The 19,605-nt window shown below is 43.6% G+C and overlaps 1 protein-coding gene across 1 annotated transcript in view; it reads right to left on the minus strand.

Annotated features, from left to right (window-relative positions):
* Positions 1-16,905: 16,905 nt before the first annotated feature.
* The window catches only part of LOC114644368 (gastrula zinc finger protein XlCGF26.1-like), a 40,641-nt gene continuing 37,941 nt past the window's right edge, over positions 16,906-19,605 (minus strand). Inside the window, exon 3 of the mRNA XM_028792509.2 lies at positions 16,906-18,284. Coding sequence (XP_028648342.2) covers positions 17,122-18,284 — 1,163 coding nt within the window. The 3' untranslated portion in view covers positions 16,906-17,121. The remainder of the gene's footprint in view (positions 18,285-19,605) is intronic.

Genomic DNA, 19,605 nt, shown 5'->3' on the forward strand with positions numbered 1-19,605 from the left:
TATCTAAAATATAGTGCCTTTCATATCTATCTATCTGTTTATGTAGTGCCTTTCACATCTATCTGTTATGTAGTGCCTTCCATGTATCTGTCTATCTATCATATAGTACCTTTCACATATCTCTCTATCTATCTTTTGTGACCACAAGAGGGCACCGGGGAGCCCCAAACACCAGAAACAACTCCACCAAACACAGTTTATAAAATTAAATGAAAGGTTTTTATTTATTATCCAGAGACATGTTCACAGGCTTTATTTAACTATCCAAACCCGAATTCGTCGTTAATAAAGCCCCCTTTTCCTCTTCCATCTTCTATTACTCCTCCACATGAGCTTTCACCCTCTGCTCCCCGACTCTCACTCTTGGATGAGGCAGACTGGCATCCTTTTATGTCGGTCTTTTATATTGGATCCAGGAGTTCTTCTGGTGTTACGACATTGCATTTTGGAAGCCCTTCAGGGTTATACAGAAGCAGAGATGTCCATTCTTTTCAGCGCACCCCTATGGTACCCAAGGATCCTGGCAGGATCACCCTTCTGGACTACAATACCCAGCCAACCCTGCAGGTATCTATACTGGGTTCCAGCCAGGGAAGCACCGTGCCACCTTTTCTGCTAGGGAACAAAAAGTCCACTCATCTCTTGTCCATCCATTGTTTTATTGTCACAACTGGGACAGAAACTGAGGGCCATCCCAGCTGGGTTGTGTCTCCATTCTTGGGATCCTTCCATTAGAGCCTCCCAGCTAGACAGGTATTCTCATTTCCAACTACACTCGAGATGCTTGTCCATCCAGTCTGACACTGGTATACTATCTATCGATCTATCTATTATATAGTGCCTTTTACATCTATCATACAGTGCCTTTCTTATCTATCTATCCATCCATTATATAGTGCCTTTCTCATCTATCTATTATATCATGCCTTTCACATCCATCTATCTATCTATCCATCTGTCTATCTATCATATAGTGACTTTTATATCTACCTACAGTGCATCCGGAAAGTATTCCCAGCGCTTCATCACTTTTTCCACATTTTGTTATGTTACAGCCTTATTCCAAAATGGATTAAATTCATTTTTATCCCTCAGAATTCTACACACAACACCCCATAATGACAATGTGAAAAAAGTTTACTTGAGGTTTTTGCAAATTTATTAAAAATAAAACAATACATAAGTATTCACAGCCTTTGCCATGAAGCTCAAAATTGAGCTCAGGTCCATCCTGTTTCCCCTGATCATCCTTGAGATGTTTCTGCAGCTTCATTGGAGTCCACCTGTGGTAAATTCAGTTGACTGGACATGATTTGGAAAGGCACACACCTGTCTATATAAGGTCCCACAGTTGACAGTTCATGTCAGAGCACAAACCAAGCATGAAGTCAAAGGAATTGTCTGTAGACCTCTGAGACAGGATTGTCTCGAGGCACAAATCTGGGGAAGGTTACAGAAAAATTTCTGCTGCTTTGAAGGTCCCAATGAGCACAGTGGCCTCCATCATCTGTAAGTGGAAGAAGTTCGAAACCACCAGGACTCTTCCTAGAGCTGGCCAGCCATCTAAACTGAGCGATCGGGGGAGAAGGGCCTTAGTCAGGGAGGTGACCAAGAACTTGATGGTCACTCTGTCAGAGCTCCAGAGGTCCTCTGTGGAGAGAGGAGAATCTTCCAGAAGGACAACCATCTCTGGAGCAATCACGCAATCAGGCCTGTATGGTAAAGTGGCCAGACGGAAGCCACTCCTTAGTAAAAGGCACATGGCAGCCCGCCTGGAGTTTGCCAAAAGGCACCTGAAGGACTCTCAGACCATGAGAAAGAAAATTCTCTGGTCTGATGAGACAAAGATTGAACTCTTTGGTGTGAATGCCAGGCGTCATATTTGGAGGAAACCAGGCACCACTCATCACCAGGCCAATACCATCCCTACAGTGAAGCATGGTGGTGGCAGCATCATGCTGTGGGGATGTTCTTCAGTGGCAGGGACTGGGAGACTAGTCAGGATAAAGGGAAAGGTGACTGCAGCAATGTACAGAGACATCCTGGATGAAAACCTGCTCCAGAGCGCTCTTGACCTCAGACTGGGGTGACGGTTCATCTTTCAGCAGGACAACGACCCTAAGCACACAGCCAAGATATCAAAGGAGTGGCTTCAGGACAACTCTGTGAATGTCCTTTAGTGGCCCAGCCAGAGCCCAGACTTGAATCTGATTGAACATCTCTGGAGAGATCTTTAAAATGGCTGTGCACCGACGCTTCCCATCCAACCTGATGGAGCTCTGCAAAGAGGAATGGGTCAAACTGGCCATGGATAGGTGTGCCAAGCTTGTGGCATCATATTCAACAAGACTTGAGGCTGGAATTGCTGCCAAAGGGGCATCGACAAAGTATTGAGCAAAGGCTGTGAATACTTATGGACATGGGATTTCTCAGTTTTTTTATTTTTAATAAATTTGCAAAAATCTCAAGTAAACTTTTTTCATGTTGTCATTATGGGGTGTTGTGTGTAGAATTCAGAGGAAAAAAATGAATTTAATCCATTTTGGAATAAGGCTGTAACATAACAAAATGTGGAGAAAGTGATGTGCTGGGAATACTTTCCGGATGCACTGTATCTTTCTGTCTATTATATAATGCCTTTCATATCTATCTACCTATTATTATTATTATTATTATTATTATTATTATTATTATTATTGGAGACTGAACAGCCTTGGCATAGCCATTTGTTTCTTATGGGTTCCTACTCATGTATGTATTCTAGGAAACATGAGAAACTTGCCAAACGAGAGGAGACCATTAATTCCAGACGAGGTAGCTGACAATTTAGCAAAGCAGTCCCACAGACTTAAGCGTGTAAACATCATGGCGACATTACATCAAAGGGAAGTAAAAGTCTTAATTCAAAAATCACTTCAATGTCTTTGGCAACAAAGCCGGGGAGAGTGAGAAGATGGTTGCAGAGAATACGACAGAAAGAAATAATAACAGGTAGTTAGTAATTACGACACGATTCTGACTTGCACGCCCCGGCCTGAATTATTCCTTGTTTAGAGCGAATGTGCTTGATGATGATGAGGAGGAGGAGGATGAAGTATTTTGTTAATCCATGAGACCCGTGCATTTGCAGAAAAACGCCGTCATCCTAAAACAGTGACACGTATCTTGAATGAGTGTCGTGCATATGAAAATCAAAGAAAACATCCGTTTGATAAACTGAAATCCTTGAGGCAGGAATGAGTCACCATGTATACTTTATTAGGGTCGTCTTGTCACTATATTTAACTGTCTGTTTCAGCTTTTGAAAAGCACTGGATTTATTTTATAGTAACATTCCTCTGCTTCACACTCCAGCCCAGTAGGTGGAAGTAATGCAGCCTCCATTGTTGCACTGCACGTTTTGAGCAGGTAGACATGATGAGCTTATAAGAAGCTGATGCATTTTGGGTTTAATTTCATATGAAACTTTTCCATCTGAGGAAGATTGAATGCAGCCACAATACAGTGGGATTTCGAACTGTTTTGAGTCCCAGCCAACGGGGCGACACCCCGAAACGGGAGTGACGCGTCCGTCGCCTAGGCAACCGCGGGTCTGCTGCGTCACAGAGGCAACTGCGAGCTCACCGCCTCCGTGCGCGTCTGTCGCGCGTTGGGTGATGCGGGGAAATTTAGCACTTGGGCACTGCCCTGGCCGCCCCGGCTCTGCCCTGCCCGGTGTCTGTGTGGAGTAGAGTGGTAGCTCCCGCCCGCTACAATAAATAACCTCGCTGTTCCCGTTCAAAGTTGAATAAAGTTGGTTTTCCAGAAGTGCTCAGACTCAAGGCAGCGCCTCACGCGTCACAATATGGATGGGTATCGCAACAATCGGGGTTGAAGTATAAAGGGTGGGGGTTTAGGTGGCCATCGTAGGGTGCATGCCATCTTCTAGGTACCCTAACGCTGCTGCCAAACCCCCCCCCCCCCCCCTATAATTCGATGTCCTCCCCTCATGTCTACCTCATTCACTTCCTAAGACATTTCTCAATGCCAGCTGCTCCTCACATGTTTAAGCTCAGAGGCAATGCCATCTGCTTCAGTTTTCTTAACTCTGTGAGACAATCCGAGTCTTGGTGTTTAAAGCAGGCCCACCAGTGGTCACACCTCAGACTAATGGACTTTGGCAGCAGAGGAGCACGGGGCACATTAAAAAAAAATCAACAGTGCGCTCGCTCACACACACACACACACACACACACACACACACACACATATATATATAACATTTATTTCTATAGTACTGACTCATTCAAAGGCTGTACTCACAGTGCTTTGCTTTACAACATGCCACAGAAGTAGTTCCATGGAAAGAAAAACAAATTACAATTAGAAAAGAATAAATACATTATATACAAAAACATAGAAAGCATGCTTAGATTAGATAGAAAGTTAAGAGGAGAAGTGTCTTTACATATTGTTAAAATATGCAAGTCCAACAATGGGGACAGAGGGCCAAGATGAATAGAAGAAATTGACAAGAAAGAAAGAAAAGAAAGAAGAAAGAAAGAAGGGAAGAAAAAGAAGGAAAAAGAGAGAAAAGAAAGAAAGAAAGAAAGAAAGAAAGAAAGAAAGAAAGAAAGAAAGAAAGAAACCTTCCAATTCAGCTGGAAACAAAAAGATCTGCAGTCCAAAAGACCACCCAGCTCCCACTGGGCTTGCTGCCTAACATAACATTTTTTAGGCTTCATGTTAGAGGATCTCATGGCAGGTTGGTGTCAGTATTAAAGGTAAACAAACTTCCAAAAGACAGACACCTCTGCACTCAGAAAAATAAAGAGGCCTGAGCGATACCATAGGGGAACCATTTTTGGTTGACCCATGCAAATGAAGGTTCTGGAAAGAACCATTATCCATCCATCCATCCATTTTCCAACCCGCTGAATCCAAACACAGGGTCACGGGGGTCTGCTGGAGCCAATCCCAGCCAACACAGGGCACAAGGCAGGAACTAATCCCGGGCAGGATGCCAACCCACCACAGGACACACACCAAGCACACACCAGGGCCAATTTAGAATCGCCAATCCACCTAACCTGCATGTCTTTGGACTGTGGGAGGAAACCCACGCAGAAACGGGGAGAACATGCAAACTCCACGCAGGGCGGACCCAGGAAGCGAACCCAGGTCCCCAGATCTCCCAACTGCGAGGCAGCAGCACTACCCACTGCGCCACCGTGCCGCCCAAGAACCATTATTTATTTGTTTATTTATTTAATCATTAAGATTCGTAACAGACTCCATACAGTAAATAACAATGAACAGATTGTAGCAGATTTGTGAAATACCAAAAAGTTATGATTTGAAAAGGACTGCATACGACAACACAGGCTAAGTTCTGTTTTTTTTTTTTAATTTGTTAGGCAGCCTGCCATACATTAAAGACATTTATTTATTTATGTATTTATTTATTTTGCACATATTAGGATTTTTTTCAAAGCGCAAGGGGCTAACTTCACATGCAAAGAACCGTTCCCAAAAGGAAATGGCGTTTTGTCATGAAACAACTCTATGCAGAACCACACAACCCTGTTGTAAAGAATTACGTTGGTTCAGGATTAAATCACAACCACTACGCACATCCGGTCAGAGATGGATGAAGATGTCTAAAATATATTTATTAATTCCTTCCAAAGTTATACAAATGTGAAGGTATGGTCTAAAATAAATAATAATAATAATAAATCGGCTATCACAGTTTCTTTGTTAAATGTGTTATACTAGTAATAGTTATTAACAGGGTACTTTGTTAATCCACTAGGGGGCGCACTACACTCAGGATTACATCAATAGCGGAAATTGCTAAAACGTAAAACAAATATTTAATCTAAATAAATTAATAAATCACTCTTAATATAGATTTATATAATACAAGAGGAAACTATAGTACTAATTCTAATATAAACATTTATGAAATGGCGTTCAACCATACTTTAGCTTCTTCTAAACTTCTACATTTTAGAAACTGTACTGAAACATTACATAAATGTTAAAATACAGAAAGTTAATCACATAAACAACATACTTTAAGGAAAAACAATTACACTTACTATACCTGTGTGTATATTATATTTATATATGGTTGAAATAGTTTACTGTCAAATAATGCAAAGAGTACGCGACCCTTGTTTCGCCCTAATTCTGGGCTCATCAGGCGTACACACTCACTGCACTCCCTCTCGGGGATCGAACCTCGGCGCTAGAGGCGAAGCCCCTAACGTTGCGCCACGGCGTGTGGTTCGTTCATTTGACAGCATGTAGATCGAGGTAATTACATTCACGGCATTCGTAGTCTGAATCACAATCTGATTGTATGGGTGGTTACCATTCTATGATCTGCTTCTCACAACTGAGGGCACCGTGGCGGATGTTAGCAGACTTGGTGACCAACCACAAGCGTTACCTGGTAGGTAACCACCCATACAATCAGATTGTGATTTAGACTACGAATGCCGTGAATATATATATATATATATATACAGTGGTGTGAAAAACTATTTGCCCCCTTCTTGATTTCTTATTCTTTTGCATGTTTGTCACACAAAATGTTTCTGATCATCAAACACATTTAACCATTAGTCAAATATAACACAAGTAAACACAAAATGCAGTTTGTAAATGGTGGTTTTTATTATTTAGGGAGAAAAAAAAATCCAAACCTACATGGTCCTGTGTGAAAAAGTAATTGCCCCCTGAACCTAATAACTGGTTGGGCCACCCTTAGCAGCAATAACTGCAATCAAGCGTTTGCGATAACTTGCAATGAGTCTTTTTCAGCGCTCTGGAGGAAGTTTGGCCCACTCATCTTTGCAAAATTGTTGTAATTCAGCTTTATTTGAGGGTTTTCTATCATGAAACGCCTTTTTAAGGTCATGTCATAGCATCTCAATTGGATTCAGGTCAGGACTTTGACTAGGCCACTCCAAAGTCTTCATTTTGTTTTTCTTCAGCCATTCAGAGGTGGATTTGCTGGTGTGTTTTGGGTCATTGTCCTGTTGCAGCACCCAAGATCGCTTCAGCTTGAGTTGACGAACAGATAGCCGGACATTCTCCTTCAGGATTTTTTGGTAGACAGTAGAATTCATGGTTCCATCTATCACAGCAAGCCTTCCAGGTCCTGAAGCAGCAAAACAACCCCAGACCATCACACTACCACCACCATATTTTACTGTTGGTATGATGTTCTTTTTCTGAAATGCTGTGTTCCTTTTACGCCAGATGTAACGGGACATTTGCCTTCCAAAAAGTTCAACTTTTGTCTCATCAGTCCACAAGGTATTTTCCCAAAAGTCTTGGCAATCATTGAGATGTTTCTTAGCAAAATTGAGACGAGCCCTAATGTTCTTTTTGCTTAACAGTGGTTTGCGTCTTGGAAATCTGCCATGCAGGCCGTTTTCGCCCAGTCTCTTTCTTATGGTGGAGTCGTGAACACTGACCTTAATTGAGGCAAGTGATGCCTGCAGTTCTTTAGACGTTGTCCTGGGGTCTTTTGTGACCTCTCGGATGAGTCATCTCTGCGCTCTTGGGGTAATTTTGGTCGGCCGGCCACTCCTGGGAAGGTTCACCACTGTTCCATGTTTTTGCCATTTGTGGATAATGGCTCTCACTGTGGTTCGCTGGAGTCCCAAAGCTTTAGAAATGGCTTTATAACCTTTACCAGACTGATAGATCTCAATTACTTCTGTTCTCATTTGTTCCTGAATTTCTTTGGATCTTGGCATGATGTCTAGCTTTTGAGGTGCTTTTGGTCTACTTCTCTGTGTCAGGCAGCTCCTATTTAAGTGATTTCTTGATTGAAACAGGTGTGGCAGTAATCAGGCCTGGGGGTGGCTACGGAAATTGAACTCAGGTGTGATACACCACAGTTAGGTTATTTTTTAACAAGGGGGCAATTACTTTTTCACACAGGGCCATGTAGGTTTGGATTTTTTTTCTCCCTAAATAATAAAAACCATCATTTAAAAACTGCATTTTGTGTTTACTTGTGTTATATTTGACTAATGGTTAAATGTGTTTGATGATCAGAAACATTTTGTGTGACAAACATGCAAAAGAATAAGAAATCAGGAAGGGGGCAAATAGTTTTTCACACCACTGTATATATATATATATATATATATAAATAATATTATCAGATTTCACATTTAACAAACGAAGCTCCCACTCTACTGCAATGACGCCACCTAATTGATCTACAAGGTTCAAACTGGAGCATTCTGATTGCCCAAGTTCTGCAACTTAGTACAAGTCAATCACAATGATTAATAAATTCAAGGTGGGTTACAACTAAATTAAAGGGAGACAACAAATAAAATACTATATTGCATTTTTAACAAAACAGGTAAAGAATCGTTATTTTTAAAAATATGTATCCGTTTCTTAAGTTTCAAATGAAGGTCCAAGGGAGTGAGGTGCCATTAGAATCTGGACAATCTATCAGAATTGTTAATGAGTTGTGAAGCACAGCTTTGTTATTCTTTCCAAGTCAGGTCAGGTTGGGGAGCATGCATTGCTACCAGTGGTGTAGCTAGGGGGGGCAAGGGGGGACATCTGTCCCCGGGCGCAGCATCCAGGGGGCGCCATTTTAAATTTTTCTTTCCCTTCTCCATTGCATTTTGGCAGATAGGAGGGGGCACGAAATCTTCAGTTGTCCCCAGGCGCTAAAAATCCTAGCTACGCCTCTGATTGGTACAGCGTGTTGTCACACCCACCACCCAACACCTCTGGAAGCTGGTTGGCAGCCCTCTAGGCAGACATGCTGTCCAATCCCACCTCCCTGAAATGACCATCTATCTGATGCAGCCAGGTGTTATGTGGGCATCCCCTTGGCCTGGTCCAGCCATTGCGAGCCAGGTCACCCTCGGGGAATCATGCCAAATGGCCGTAGTGCGGTAACTGACGCTCCCTCATAATGCAGGTCGTGTGCTTCATTCGGGACTCCATGAGCAACACAAAGCCAAACCAGCGGGACTCAAGGATTCTCTGAAGAGACACAGGAGTCCAGCCTTCATCTCAGGTCACTGGATAGCGTCCATGTCTCGCAAACAGGGGGCACCAGGACTCTAAAGACTTGGACCTTTGTCATTTTTCAGAGATATCAGCAGCGCCACACACCCCTTTCCAGTGACCTAATGACCCCAGCCTCCACCCCCCCACAAAACCCCAACCCCATGCTCTCCCAGTCCATCTACTGACTTCATAGGAAGAGTCACATGAATGTCACTGCCGAGGTAAGTAAACCCCTCAATGACGAGGTCGACACTCTCTCCGCAGACAGACACACTGCTGATGTCCGTGCCCAAGAGATCATTAAAGGCCTGGATGTTGGTTTTTATTCAGGACACTTATTCTTTCCAAACATATACAAAAGGTGGAAAATGGACAAACCACAACATAAGTTTACTTTCTTTCAAATGATCACCTTTAGCTTGGTAAGAATTTTCTTTACAGAAAGAAAGATGTAGATAGAAACTCAATTATATGTAATAAAGCAGGGTAATAAAATGTGAACAAAATACACAACAAGGGGCGTTAAATTGTAAAAGAATTTTAATTTCAACAATATTCATATCTGAGTCAGAAATATAACAAATGAACAGAATAAGGCAAAGCGCAGTACATTTTAGCTATTTGTATAAAAGCAGGGTCATCTTAATCAGGCATACAAGTCAGGATATCGTTTCCCGACAATAAACCAAATCAGCTGGTCTCTTAGGTTCGGCTCTTTAAAAGAGTAACAGCCACATTTATCTTTCATTTAAGAACTCTTTCATGTAGGAGCTTGGAAAAATTCACGGCATAAAATGATGCCGCCGCTCTCATATAAATCGCCACAAACGAGTGGCTCCCGTTGACAATACGGGTCTGATATATTGGAAGGGAGGGGGTGGAGAACTCAAAATCCCAAGAATCAGTGCGACGGCGTGAGCCACGCTGTGCACAGCCAGCCCGCCCTCTAAAGTGCCGCGTTGATTCTTGGGGTTTGGAGTTTTTCCCCCAGCACAACATTAGACGACCATAAAAGCAGCTCTTGGGAGCTTGAAGCAGGGAGGGGTTGATTCACAAATTAAACAAACACTTGTTAATTTAAGCAGTTCAGAGACGTCTCTCTGCTGCTAAAGTCCGTCAGCTCCGGCAGGATTGTGACATTGGATCAACTCGTATAGCTGAGGAAAGTGCGGTGGATGACGCTACCACTGACGGCAGTCAGTATGTATGCGCACTGCAGAGCGGTTGAAGTGGGAAGCAGTGGATGTCTGTGCGACGGGTTAATCATCAGTTAGTGGTGGCTTTTCATGGCATCATCGATGAGGTATTGCGACACCATCACCAATAAAAAGTGATGTTTAAGCATTAGGCCAGCCTCCTGTTTGTACCCATAAGTATACATAGATACATTATGTACGAGTGTGTACGTGCAACACTCACAACCAGTCCGGGAGGAAAAACACCTGTACGCGGTCCAGAAGTTTGAAACCGTTGACCTTCTATTTATTGCTTTCTAGCGAAACTCCCACTCCCAGTTTTTACACTGTTCGTCCTTTGTTCCAGTGTTCCGGACCGAAGCACGCCGATCTTTTTTTTTTTTTTTTCTCGTTTCCGCTACACGTGCCTGACTTCCGCCCCACCTCCTACCCCTCCCGCCGACGTGTCTTATCAGCATATCACATTGCGCCTTCTGCAAGCACAGCGCCCAAGCAGCTACCCAGCCCAATGCTCCATTTTATTAATAAGTCTGATTTTTTGTATGTATATTAGGTGAATTGGTGATTCTAAACTGGCCCCTGTGTGAGCGCGATGGACTGGTGTCCTGTCCAGGGTCTTTTCCTGTCTTGCGCTGTTTGCTAGCGGAGATAGGCTCATGCAGACCCCTGCAACCCTGTACAGGAGTAAGCATTTAATAAAATGACAGACTAAATAATAAAGACAACATATCCATAATCGGATATTGCTAACGCAAATTGGCATGAAAGGCTGTAACAGGTGTAAATGTGCTAGAGCAGGTCCTCCAACACAACTGAAGAGGACGAGTGAGGGAGACCACCAGGAGACCTCTGAAGGCGTTGCCAACTGCAGTGGCTGAGATTAGAGAAACTGTGCAGGCAACTGCTGCCCGGGTGTGTCACCCGTCGCAGTTTAATGGAAGATTTGCAAAGAGGAAACACAAAAAAAAAAAAAAACAACAGAACGGGACATCTGGGTAGAAGGCACACAGAAGACACTGAAGTCAACTGGAAGGAGGTTTTGTGGTCTGAAGAGTTATTTGGCCATCAGATTAAACATCATGATGTGCTACATCAAATGTGACATCATCCATTCTGCTGTTGCTAAATTACAAACGCAGCACCCTGAGGCGCTTGTGCTAATCGCTGGAGACTTTGACCAGGTGACGCTGGACAAAACATTGCCTGCATTCTCCCAGTATGTGGACTGTAACACCCGGGGAAATAAGACTATTGATTTACTTTATGCAAACGTTAAAGACGCATACAGCGCCACCCCGCTGCCTGCGCTTGGGAAAGCAGATCATAACCTGGTTCTGCTTCAGCCTCACTATAAACCAAAAGTGAGAGTCCTACCTGTAACCACACGATCATTCAGGAAGTGGACCCCGGAGGCTGAGAATACTCTGAGAGAACTTTTTGGAACTACAAACTGGGATATCCTGCAGGGATCTCATAATGAGAACATTGAGGAAGTTGTTGACTGCACTACTGACTACATCAACTTCTGTATGGACATTGTAGTTCCAGTAAGAACTGTACGCTGCTATGCTAACAACAAGCCATGGATTACAAGTGACATCAAGGGCCTTTTGAACCAGAAGAAAAGGGCTTTTAAAAACGGTGATCAGCATGAGCTCAAGCGTGTGCAGAAGGAACTCCGAGTCCAACTCAGGGCGGCGAAGGAGCAGTACAGGAGAAAGCTGGAGCAGAAGTTGCAGAATAACAGCATGAAGGAAGTGTGGGATGGGATGAAGATCATCACTGGCTGCAGCTCGAAGCGGGGTGCCACCATCGAGAGAGACGTGGAGAGAGCAAACCAGATGAACAACTTCTTTAACAGGTTTGACCACCCTAACCCACTCTCACCTCGGAGTATTGCACCCTCCACACATCCTTCTGCTGATACCAGCATAGGAAAGACATCCCCACCCATAATTACAACAGCGCAAGTGAGCAAAGAGCTGAGGAGACTTCGTGCCAGCAAAGCAGCGGGTCCAGATGGAGTATCGCCACGACTGCTGAAGGTCTGTGCATCGGAGCTGGGGGGCCCTCTACAGCACATCTTCAACCTGAGCCTGGAACAGGGGAAAGTCCCGAGGCTTTGGAAAACATCTTGTATCACCCCAATCCCAAAGGTATCACGTCCTAGTGAGCTGAATGACTTTCGGCCTGTTGCTCTGACATCACATGTGATGAAGACCATGGAGAGGCTGCTGCTTCACCACCTTAGGCCACAGGTTCAACACGCCCTCGACCCTCTGCAGTTTGCATATCAGGAGAAGGTGGGAGCAGAGGATGCCATCATCTATATGCTACACCGATCCCTCTCTCACTTGGACAGAGGTAGTGGTGCTGTAAGAATTATGTTTCTAGACTTCTCTAGCGCCTTCAACACAATCCAACCTCTGCTCCTTAGGGACAAGCTGACAGAGATGGGATTAGATTCATACCTAGTGGCATGGATCGTGGACTATCTTAAAGACAGACCTCAGTATGTGCATCTTGGGAACTGCACGTCTGACATTGTGGTCAGCAACACAGGAGCGCCACAGGGGACTGTACTTTCTCCGGTCCTGTTCAGCCTATATACATCGGACTTCCAACACAACTCGGAGTCCTGCCACGTGCAAAAGTTCGCTGATGACACTGCTATCGTGGGCTGCATCAGGAATGGGCTGGAGGAGGAGTATAGGGACCTAATCAATGACTTTGTTAAATGGTGCGACTCAAACCACCTACACCTGAACACCAGCAAAACCAAAGAGCTGGTGGTGGATTTTAGGAGGCCCAGACCCCTCATGGACCCAGTGATCATCAGAGATGACTGTGTGCAGATGGTGCAGACCTATAAATATCTGGGAGTGCAGCTGGATGATAAATTAGACTGGACTGCCAATACTGATGCGCTGTGCAAGAAAGGACAGAGCCGGTTATACTACCTTAGAAGGCTGGCGTCCTTCAACATCTGCAATAAGATGATGCAGATGTTCTATCAGACAGTTGTGGCGAGCGCCCTCTTCTACGCAGTGGTGTGCTGGGGAGGCAGCATTAAGAGGAAAGACGCCTCACGTCTGGACAAACTGGTGAGGAAGGCAAGCTCTATTGTTGGCATGGAGCTGGACAGTTTAACATCTGTGGCAGAGCAAAGGGCGCTCAGCAGGCTCCTATCAATTATCGAGAATCCACTGCATCCACCGAACAGGATCATCTCCAGACAGAAGAGCAGCTTCAGCGACAGACTGCTGTCACTGTCCTGCTCCACAGACAGATTGAGGAGATCGTTTCTCCCCCAAACTATGCGACTCTTTAATTCCACCCAGAGGGGTAAACGTTAACATTCAACATTATACATAGTTATTGTCTGTTTTTCTTTTTTTCACCTGCATTGTTATCATTCTTTAATTTAATATTATTTATTGTATCAGTATGCTGCTGCTGAAGAATGTGAATTTCCCATTGGGATTAATAAAGTATCTATCTATCTATCTATCTATCTACAGCCTCAGTCTCTGGGGATGCTTCCCTGCAACAGGACCTGGAAGGCTTGAGGGGGTAAAATGAATGCATTAAAATACTGTACACGGAAATCCTGGAGGAAAAGCTGACGGAGTCTGCAAGAAACTTGCACCATGGGAGAAGACCAGCAAGACAACAAAGCCAAGCAATAAAGGCAAAGCTATGTAAGAACGGCTTCAAGATAATATTAATGTGCTGGAGTGAACGATTCAAAGGGCCAGACTTCAATTGAATGGAGAAGTTGTGGCTGGACTTGATGAAACCTGACAGAACATGAGCAGAGAACGACTGGGAAAGAAAACTGGAAAAGCTGATCGAGACCGACCTGCACGCACAGACTCGAGGCTGTCGTCTGCTAAATAACAAACTCGAAGGAGGTGAATGTGATGCTGTAGCCTCACCGGGACGGTAACACAGTGCAGTGCAGACACATACTGAACAGAAAAATAAGCTGATACCAGACAGAAACTGTCAAATGGATGACTGATGACCTGAAGCCCTGCTCCCAAAATGTGAAAAAAAAAAATGAAATAAGGCTTTGGACTTACCAGCAGTTTGCTTCTTTCTTGTTTCTCCACTCGAGATATTCCGGTATTCATTCCTACGGAAGCCTATTAGGGCCACGGAGAAGGAAAAAAAAAAATACGGACACAGTGAAGAAAAAAAAAGTGAATGTCGAGAGTCAACATTTTTTCTTCAGTGTCCGTATTTTTTTTTTTTCCTTCTCCGTGGCTCTAATACGCTTCCGTACATTCCAGCTACAATCCTTGCGCATAATTTTTCCATGCTTACCGGCTGGTGTTTTAAACATAGACATATATAGGTAGACGCCGTATTCACTGTGTTGCCCAGTCAACACGATACGTCAGCGCGTCCGCCATATTGCGAGTGGCAAAAGTGCCATTTAAACTAATACAGGTAGACGTGGAAACCGGGTTTTCTGATGGAAAAAACAACGTTTAAAACAGTATCGTTTACATACAACAGATTTTGGCGAATCGTTTGAAATGATACACTCAATAACAGAAATAATTTTATTGTATATGTATACAAATTGGCTTAATTTCTGGAAACATTTCACTCATTCTTCTCTCAATCTCTTTCTCTCTCTCTCACACACACACGCGCGCAATGTGGTTACTTAAATATATACAGGATAGGATCTAAAATCCATGACACAGAACGGTCTTACATAGCTTTTTCCATATGTTGCCACTCTGTAATTTGAGAGTATTCAGTCTGGCAATATGGTGCAGCCTTGGTTTGTGGAAGACAGACACAACTAAAGACATGAGCATAAAATGATGGTTGTCAGTTTCAAACTGTGTTTCTTCAATGTGCTCCTTGAGAAAAAACATCATCATCTGAACCAATCTCAGCCTGAACAAACTGATTGATCAAAGATCCACTGACAGCTTGTCCTAATGTTGACTGTCGGATAATACATTCAGCTACTTTGACCACCTTGACTGGACCCTCAGAAGGAATCATGAAACCTCCTTTGTTTTTTAATGTGAGCAAGTGGTAGCTTTGATCATATGATGCCGGTACAGCATCTGTTACCAAGCTAGCACGGCACACGTCACAGGACAGCGTTCTCAAAATCCAGTCTAAGGGCTACCTCCCACTGCTTCCTGAGGGGGATTACTTTGGGAAACTTTTGAGAAATGTTAACAGCTAACAACAATCTACATAGTTAGTGACTAAATACATTTCGCCAAAACGTTGTTTGGAGGCTCACTTGAGCAAATACTGTAAATGCATAGCTTTGCTAGCTTAGCCTGGCGTAGCTAAAGTTAAAAATATAAAACGGGATTTTCTAATGGCCAAATATAACCAAAACAATTGTTCAGCTTTGCCTATGAAATGTAATCCCCACGGGATCTGGTTTGGAGCGTACAGCGGTTTATAAAAGCCCAAGCAGCACATGCGTGAGGCAACTTTATTCACTACATCACTCCACTCGCAATATGGCAGCGACGCTGACGTACGATGCTGCTGGTCGTGCGGCGTCTAGTAATGCTATGTCTATGGTTTTAAAGGCGGCGCCGAAGCTAAGCGCAGTCGCGGGTGTCTGGGAAAGCAGAAAGACAGCTATAGGGGAGTCTATTTTGGTTTAATAGTGTATGTACACTGTAACGTATTCTTGGTCTGTCTTAATAACCTCGAAGTTATATATACTTTTTTGTCATTTAGCGTTTAAATATGTGTATTTTGCCGTCGGATATTTTGATTTTTGTTCGAGGTGTGTGGTTCCCCCTGCAGGCCTCAAATGGTATCTCCCCATGCGTAGACAGGCTGAGCGAGGGAATTGAGACGCCTTTATAAGTACAGTTGTGGCTGCAAGAGGAGCGGAGGTTTGAGAGGAAACGTTAGTGTGAGAGGTGCGCCAGGCTAAGAAGTGCCTGGTGGCAGAGCAGTTGGTTGATGTTAAGGAGCGGCTTAAGGCTCATGAGAACCAAATACAGCTCCTGAGATTTTTTTTTTTTCTCGAGGGGTTGTATTTATGACATGGGCTAAAACAGAGTCTAGTTTTGTTTTGTTTTTTTAAAAGGCTGCTGATACCGTTACCTGAACTGAAAGTGACCGTATGAAGCCTCTGTATTGTTTTACACATTCTACTTCTTTGCATTTTCACAATTTGAATAGTTTTGTCTCTGGACTGTATTTTTTGTGCAACTTCTTATTATTTTTGTACTATTGTGGAATTAAAAAAAAAAAAAAAATCCCTCAGTCCTCCTGGTCAGTCTTGTCACAGCTTCTGACAGTGAATGCTTATGTTAATTAATTTAAACCATTTTGCAAAGATCAGCTTTTACTTTGACATTACAAAGTCTTTTTCTGTTGATCAATGTCAAAAAAGCCCAATTAAATCCACTGATTCAATATTGTTTTAAGAATTAAAGGTGAAAAATTCCAAGGGGGTGAACACCTTTCAAAGTCACACATCAGTACTTAGATTGATAGGAATGCTTGTACTTGCCTGACGGTTGATTTCAAGATAAAATCTTCAAAAGTTGTAAACTAACAAGTCTGCACTGAGAGAGGTACTGTAGAAGCCTGCCAATGGACAAAAAGAAAAGATGATCTCCCGCTGCAATCCTGGTGAAGAACAAATAACAAGACTTCATTACAACAATTCCACTGTTTATTGGAAAGCATCAGCATTAAAACAAGCTAACTTCATTTTTGTTTTATTGTACCACTTTCTTTTATTACTAAATCCAAATGGTAAACAATGTCTTGGTATGAGCCATACTACAGTCAAAGAAATGGATTTCTAAGGAGTGAATGCCTCCTGCTGTACAGTGTATACATATCAATTCCGGACCCTCTCTTCAGATTGTTATAGAAAATCCCCACAATCTATCATGACATCTTCTTCACCACCTTGAGCTGAAGACGAATCTACAAGCTGCTCTTGAGGAGTGGCAGTACTGGACTTGACACCTTTTCTAGCATGAATCCGGGTGTGTTTCTGAAGCACGCTTTTACGCGAGAATTGTTTCCCACATTCTGAGCAGGCATGTGGTTTCTCTCCGGTGTGGATTTTCATATGTCTCTTAAGGCTGTTGTTTTTTGAGAACTGATACCCACACACAGAACAGCTATAAAGAGCCTCTCCAGTATGAATCCTGAGATGCTTGCGAAGATCACTGAGTCGCAAGAATAACTCGCCACACTCGGAACAAGAATGCGGCTTCTCTAAAGTGTGAATTTTCATGTGTCGCTGCTGACTGCTTTTGCACGAGAATCGCCGGCCACACTCGGTGCAGCAATGCGGCTTCTCGCCTGTGTGAATCCGTATGTGATTTTGAAGGTGAACGAGCTGAGAGAATCTTTTCCCACATTCCGAGCAGCTGTGCGGCTTCTCACCTGTGTGAGTCCTCATATGTATATTAAGGCTGCTTAGACAGGCAAAACATTTCGAGCATTCCGTACAGCAATGCGGCCTCTCTCCTGTGTGGATTCTCATGTGTATCTTAAGGCTAGCTAATTGTGCATATTGCTTGCCACACTCGGAACAGCAATACGGTTTCTTTCCAGTGTGAATTATGGCATGCCTTTCCAGGCTGTTCATGTCTGGGAATCGTTTTCCACATTCATAACAGCAATGTGGCTTGACCCTCGTGTGAATCCTCCTGTGTCCTTGAAGCTTGCTTCTGCTTGGGAATTCTTTACCACAGTCAGAACAGATGAATGGATTTTCCCCCGTGTGCATTTTCATGTGTTTCTCAAGAATGTTTACGTAAGAAAAGCGTTTGCCACATTCTGGGCAGCTATGACGCTTCTCCCTCGGGCGGTTTCTTCTCTGTCGCTGCAGGCTGTTTACGACTGGAAATCCTGTGCGGGTGCCATTGTGGTTCTGAAGGCCACTCATATTTGAAGAGGTTTTTCCATGGGACGTGGTTAGATTCTTGGTCTCCGACATAAACTTTGATTTTCTAACAGTTTCATGATGTTGAATGACCAGCGAAGAGTGGAAGTTACTGCTTTTATCTTGACAATCTGTTTTAAGACAAGAGAGAGACCATTAGTTTAGATATGGAATATGGTGAGAAGTCAAGAAAATGACACCTTTTATTGGATAACTAGGGGCCTGAGTTGCCTCGAAAGCTTGCATATTGTAATCTTTTTAGTTAGCCAATAAAAGGTGTCATTTTGCTTGACTTCTCACCACATCCATAATGGCTAACATGGTACAACACCCTAGTACTACAGATACGGAATATGTAGTATTAAAACACTACCAAATTAGTAATAGAAAAAGGTGCCTTTTACTGTATTTATGTACAGTTTTAGATATTACAGCCCATTTGTACATGGTTAAAGACCACATGCAGACAACTGGAAGTCAGTGATGCATACTTAAGAAACCAAAGCTTAAATACTCACCATCAGTTCTAACAGTTTTTATTTGTCTGGTTGCGTCAATATTCATATTTTATATCTGCAAAACATCGTCAGGCATGCTGATTGGATTACCCCAACACATCCATTGTTCAGGCACACCTTTCTCTCATTCCCAATACGTGCGGCCATTTGGATTAATTTGTTTTAGGCATGCAGTTTATAAGGTTCTCTTTCCTGAAATAAGAAATCTGCATATGCAGTCTGCCCTTTCGAATTTGGAAAAAAGTCAACAAGCTGCTAAATCCCAATTACCAGCCAGCAGAACAACTGCACACAGGCGGCACTCGCCACCATTGTGATGAAGTGCATTGAGAGACTGCTACTAGGACACATGGAATATTCCACATTGTGATGCATAGCGTTTGAGGCAATCCACAGAGGGTGCCATATGACATGACATGCTATACCATCCTGGCACATTTTAAAAAAATGCCCTGTTAGAGTTCTGTTTACAAACTACAGATCAACATCTATATATATAATTCACTAAGCCGCCGGCAAGTAGCCACCCATGGAAAGCACGCAAGACAGCCACGCCCACCAACTCTAAGACCATTGGATACGACGACAACTCGCAGAGCCACGCCCACCAACTCGGACACAGCAACTCACAACACCGGGCGTCATTCACGTTCGTCTCTGCTAGACTCCACATGCACCTCTGAGCCATGTTGACTTTTCATTAGTCAACCTCGGTGGAATCTCGGTTCACACAGAGGCAGTGCCAGAGAGAGACAGAGGCACACAGGCAGCACGAGAGAGAGAGCCGTGCACACACAGGCAGCGCCAGAGAGAGCCGCGCACACACACAGGCAGCGACAGAGAGAGCCGCGCATACACACAGGCAGCGCCAGAGAGAGCCGTGCACACACAGGCAGCGCCAGAGAGAGCCGCGCACACACAGGCAGCGCCAGAG

Source organism: Erpetoichthys calabaricus, chromosome 5 (genome assembly GCF_900747795.2).
Source record: "Erpetoichthys calabaricus chromosome 5, fErpCal1.3, whole genome shotgun sequence".
In the NCBI taxonomy this organism is placed as follows: domain Eukaryota; kingdom Metazoa; phylum Chordata; class Cladistia; order Polypteriformes; family Polypteridae; genus Erpetoichthys; species Erpetoichthys calabaricus.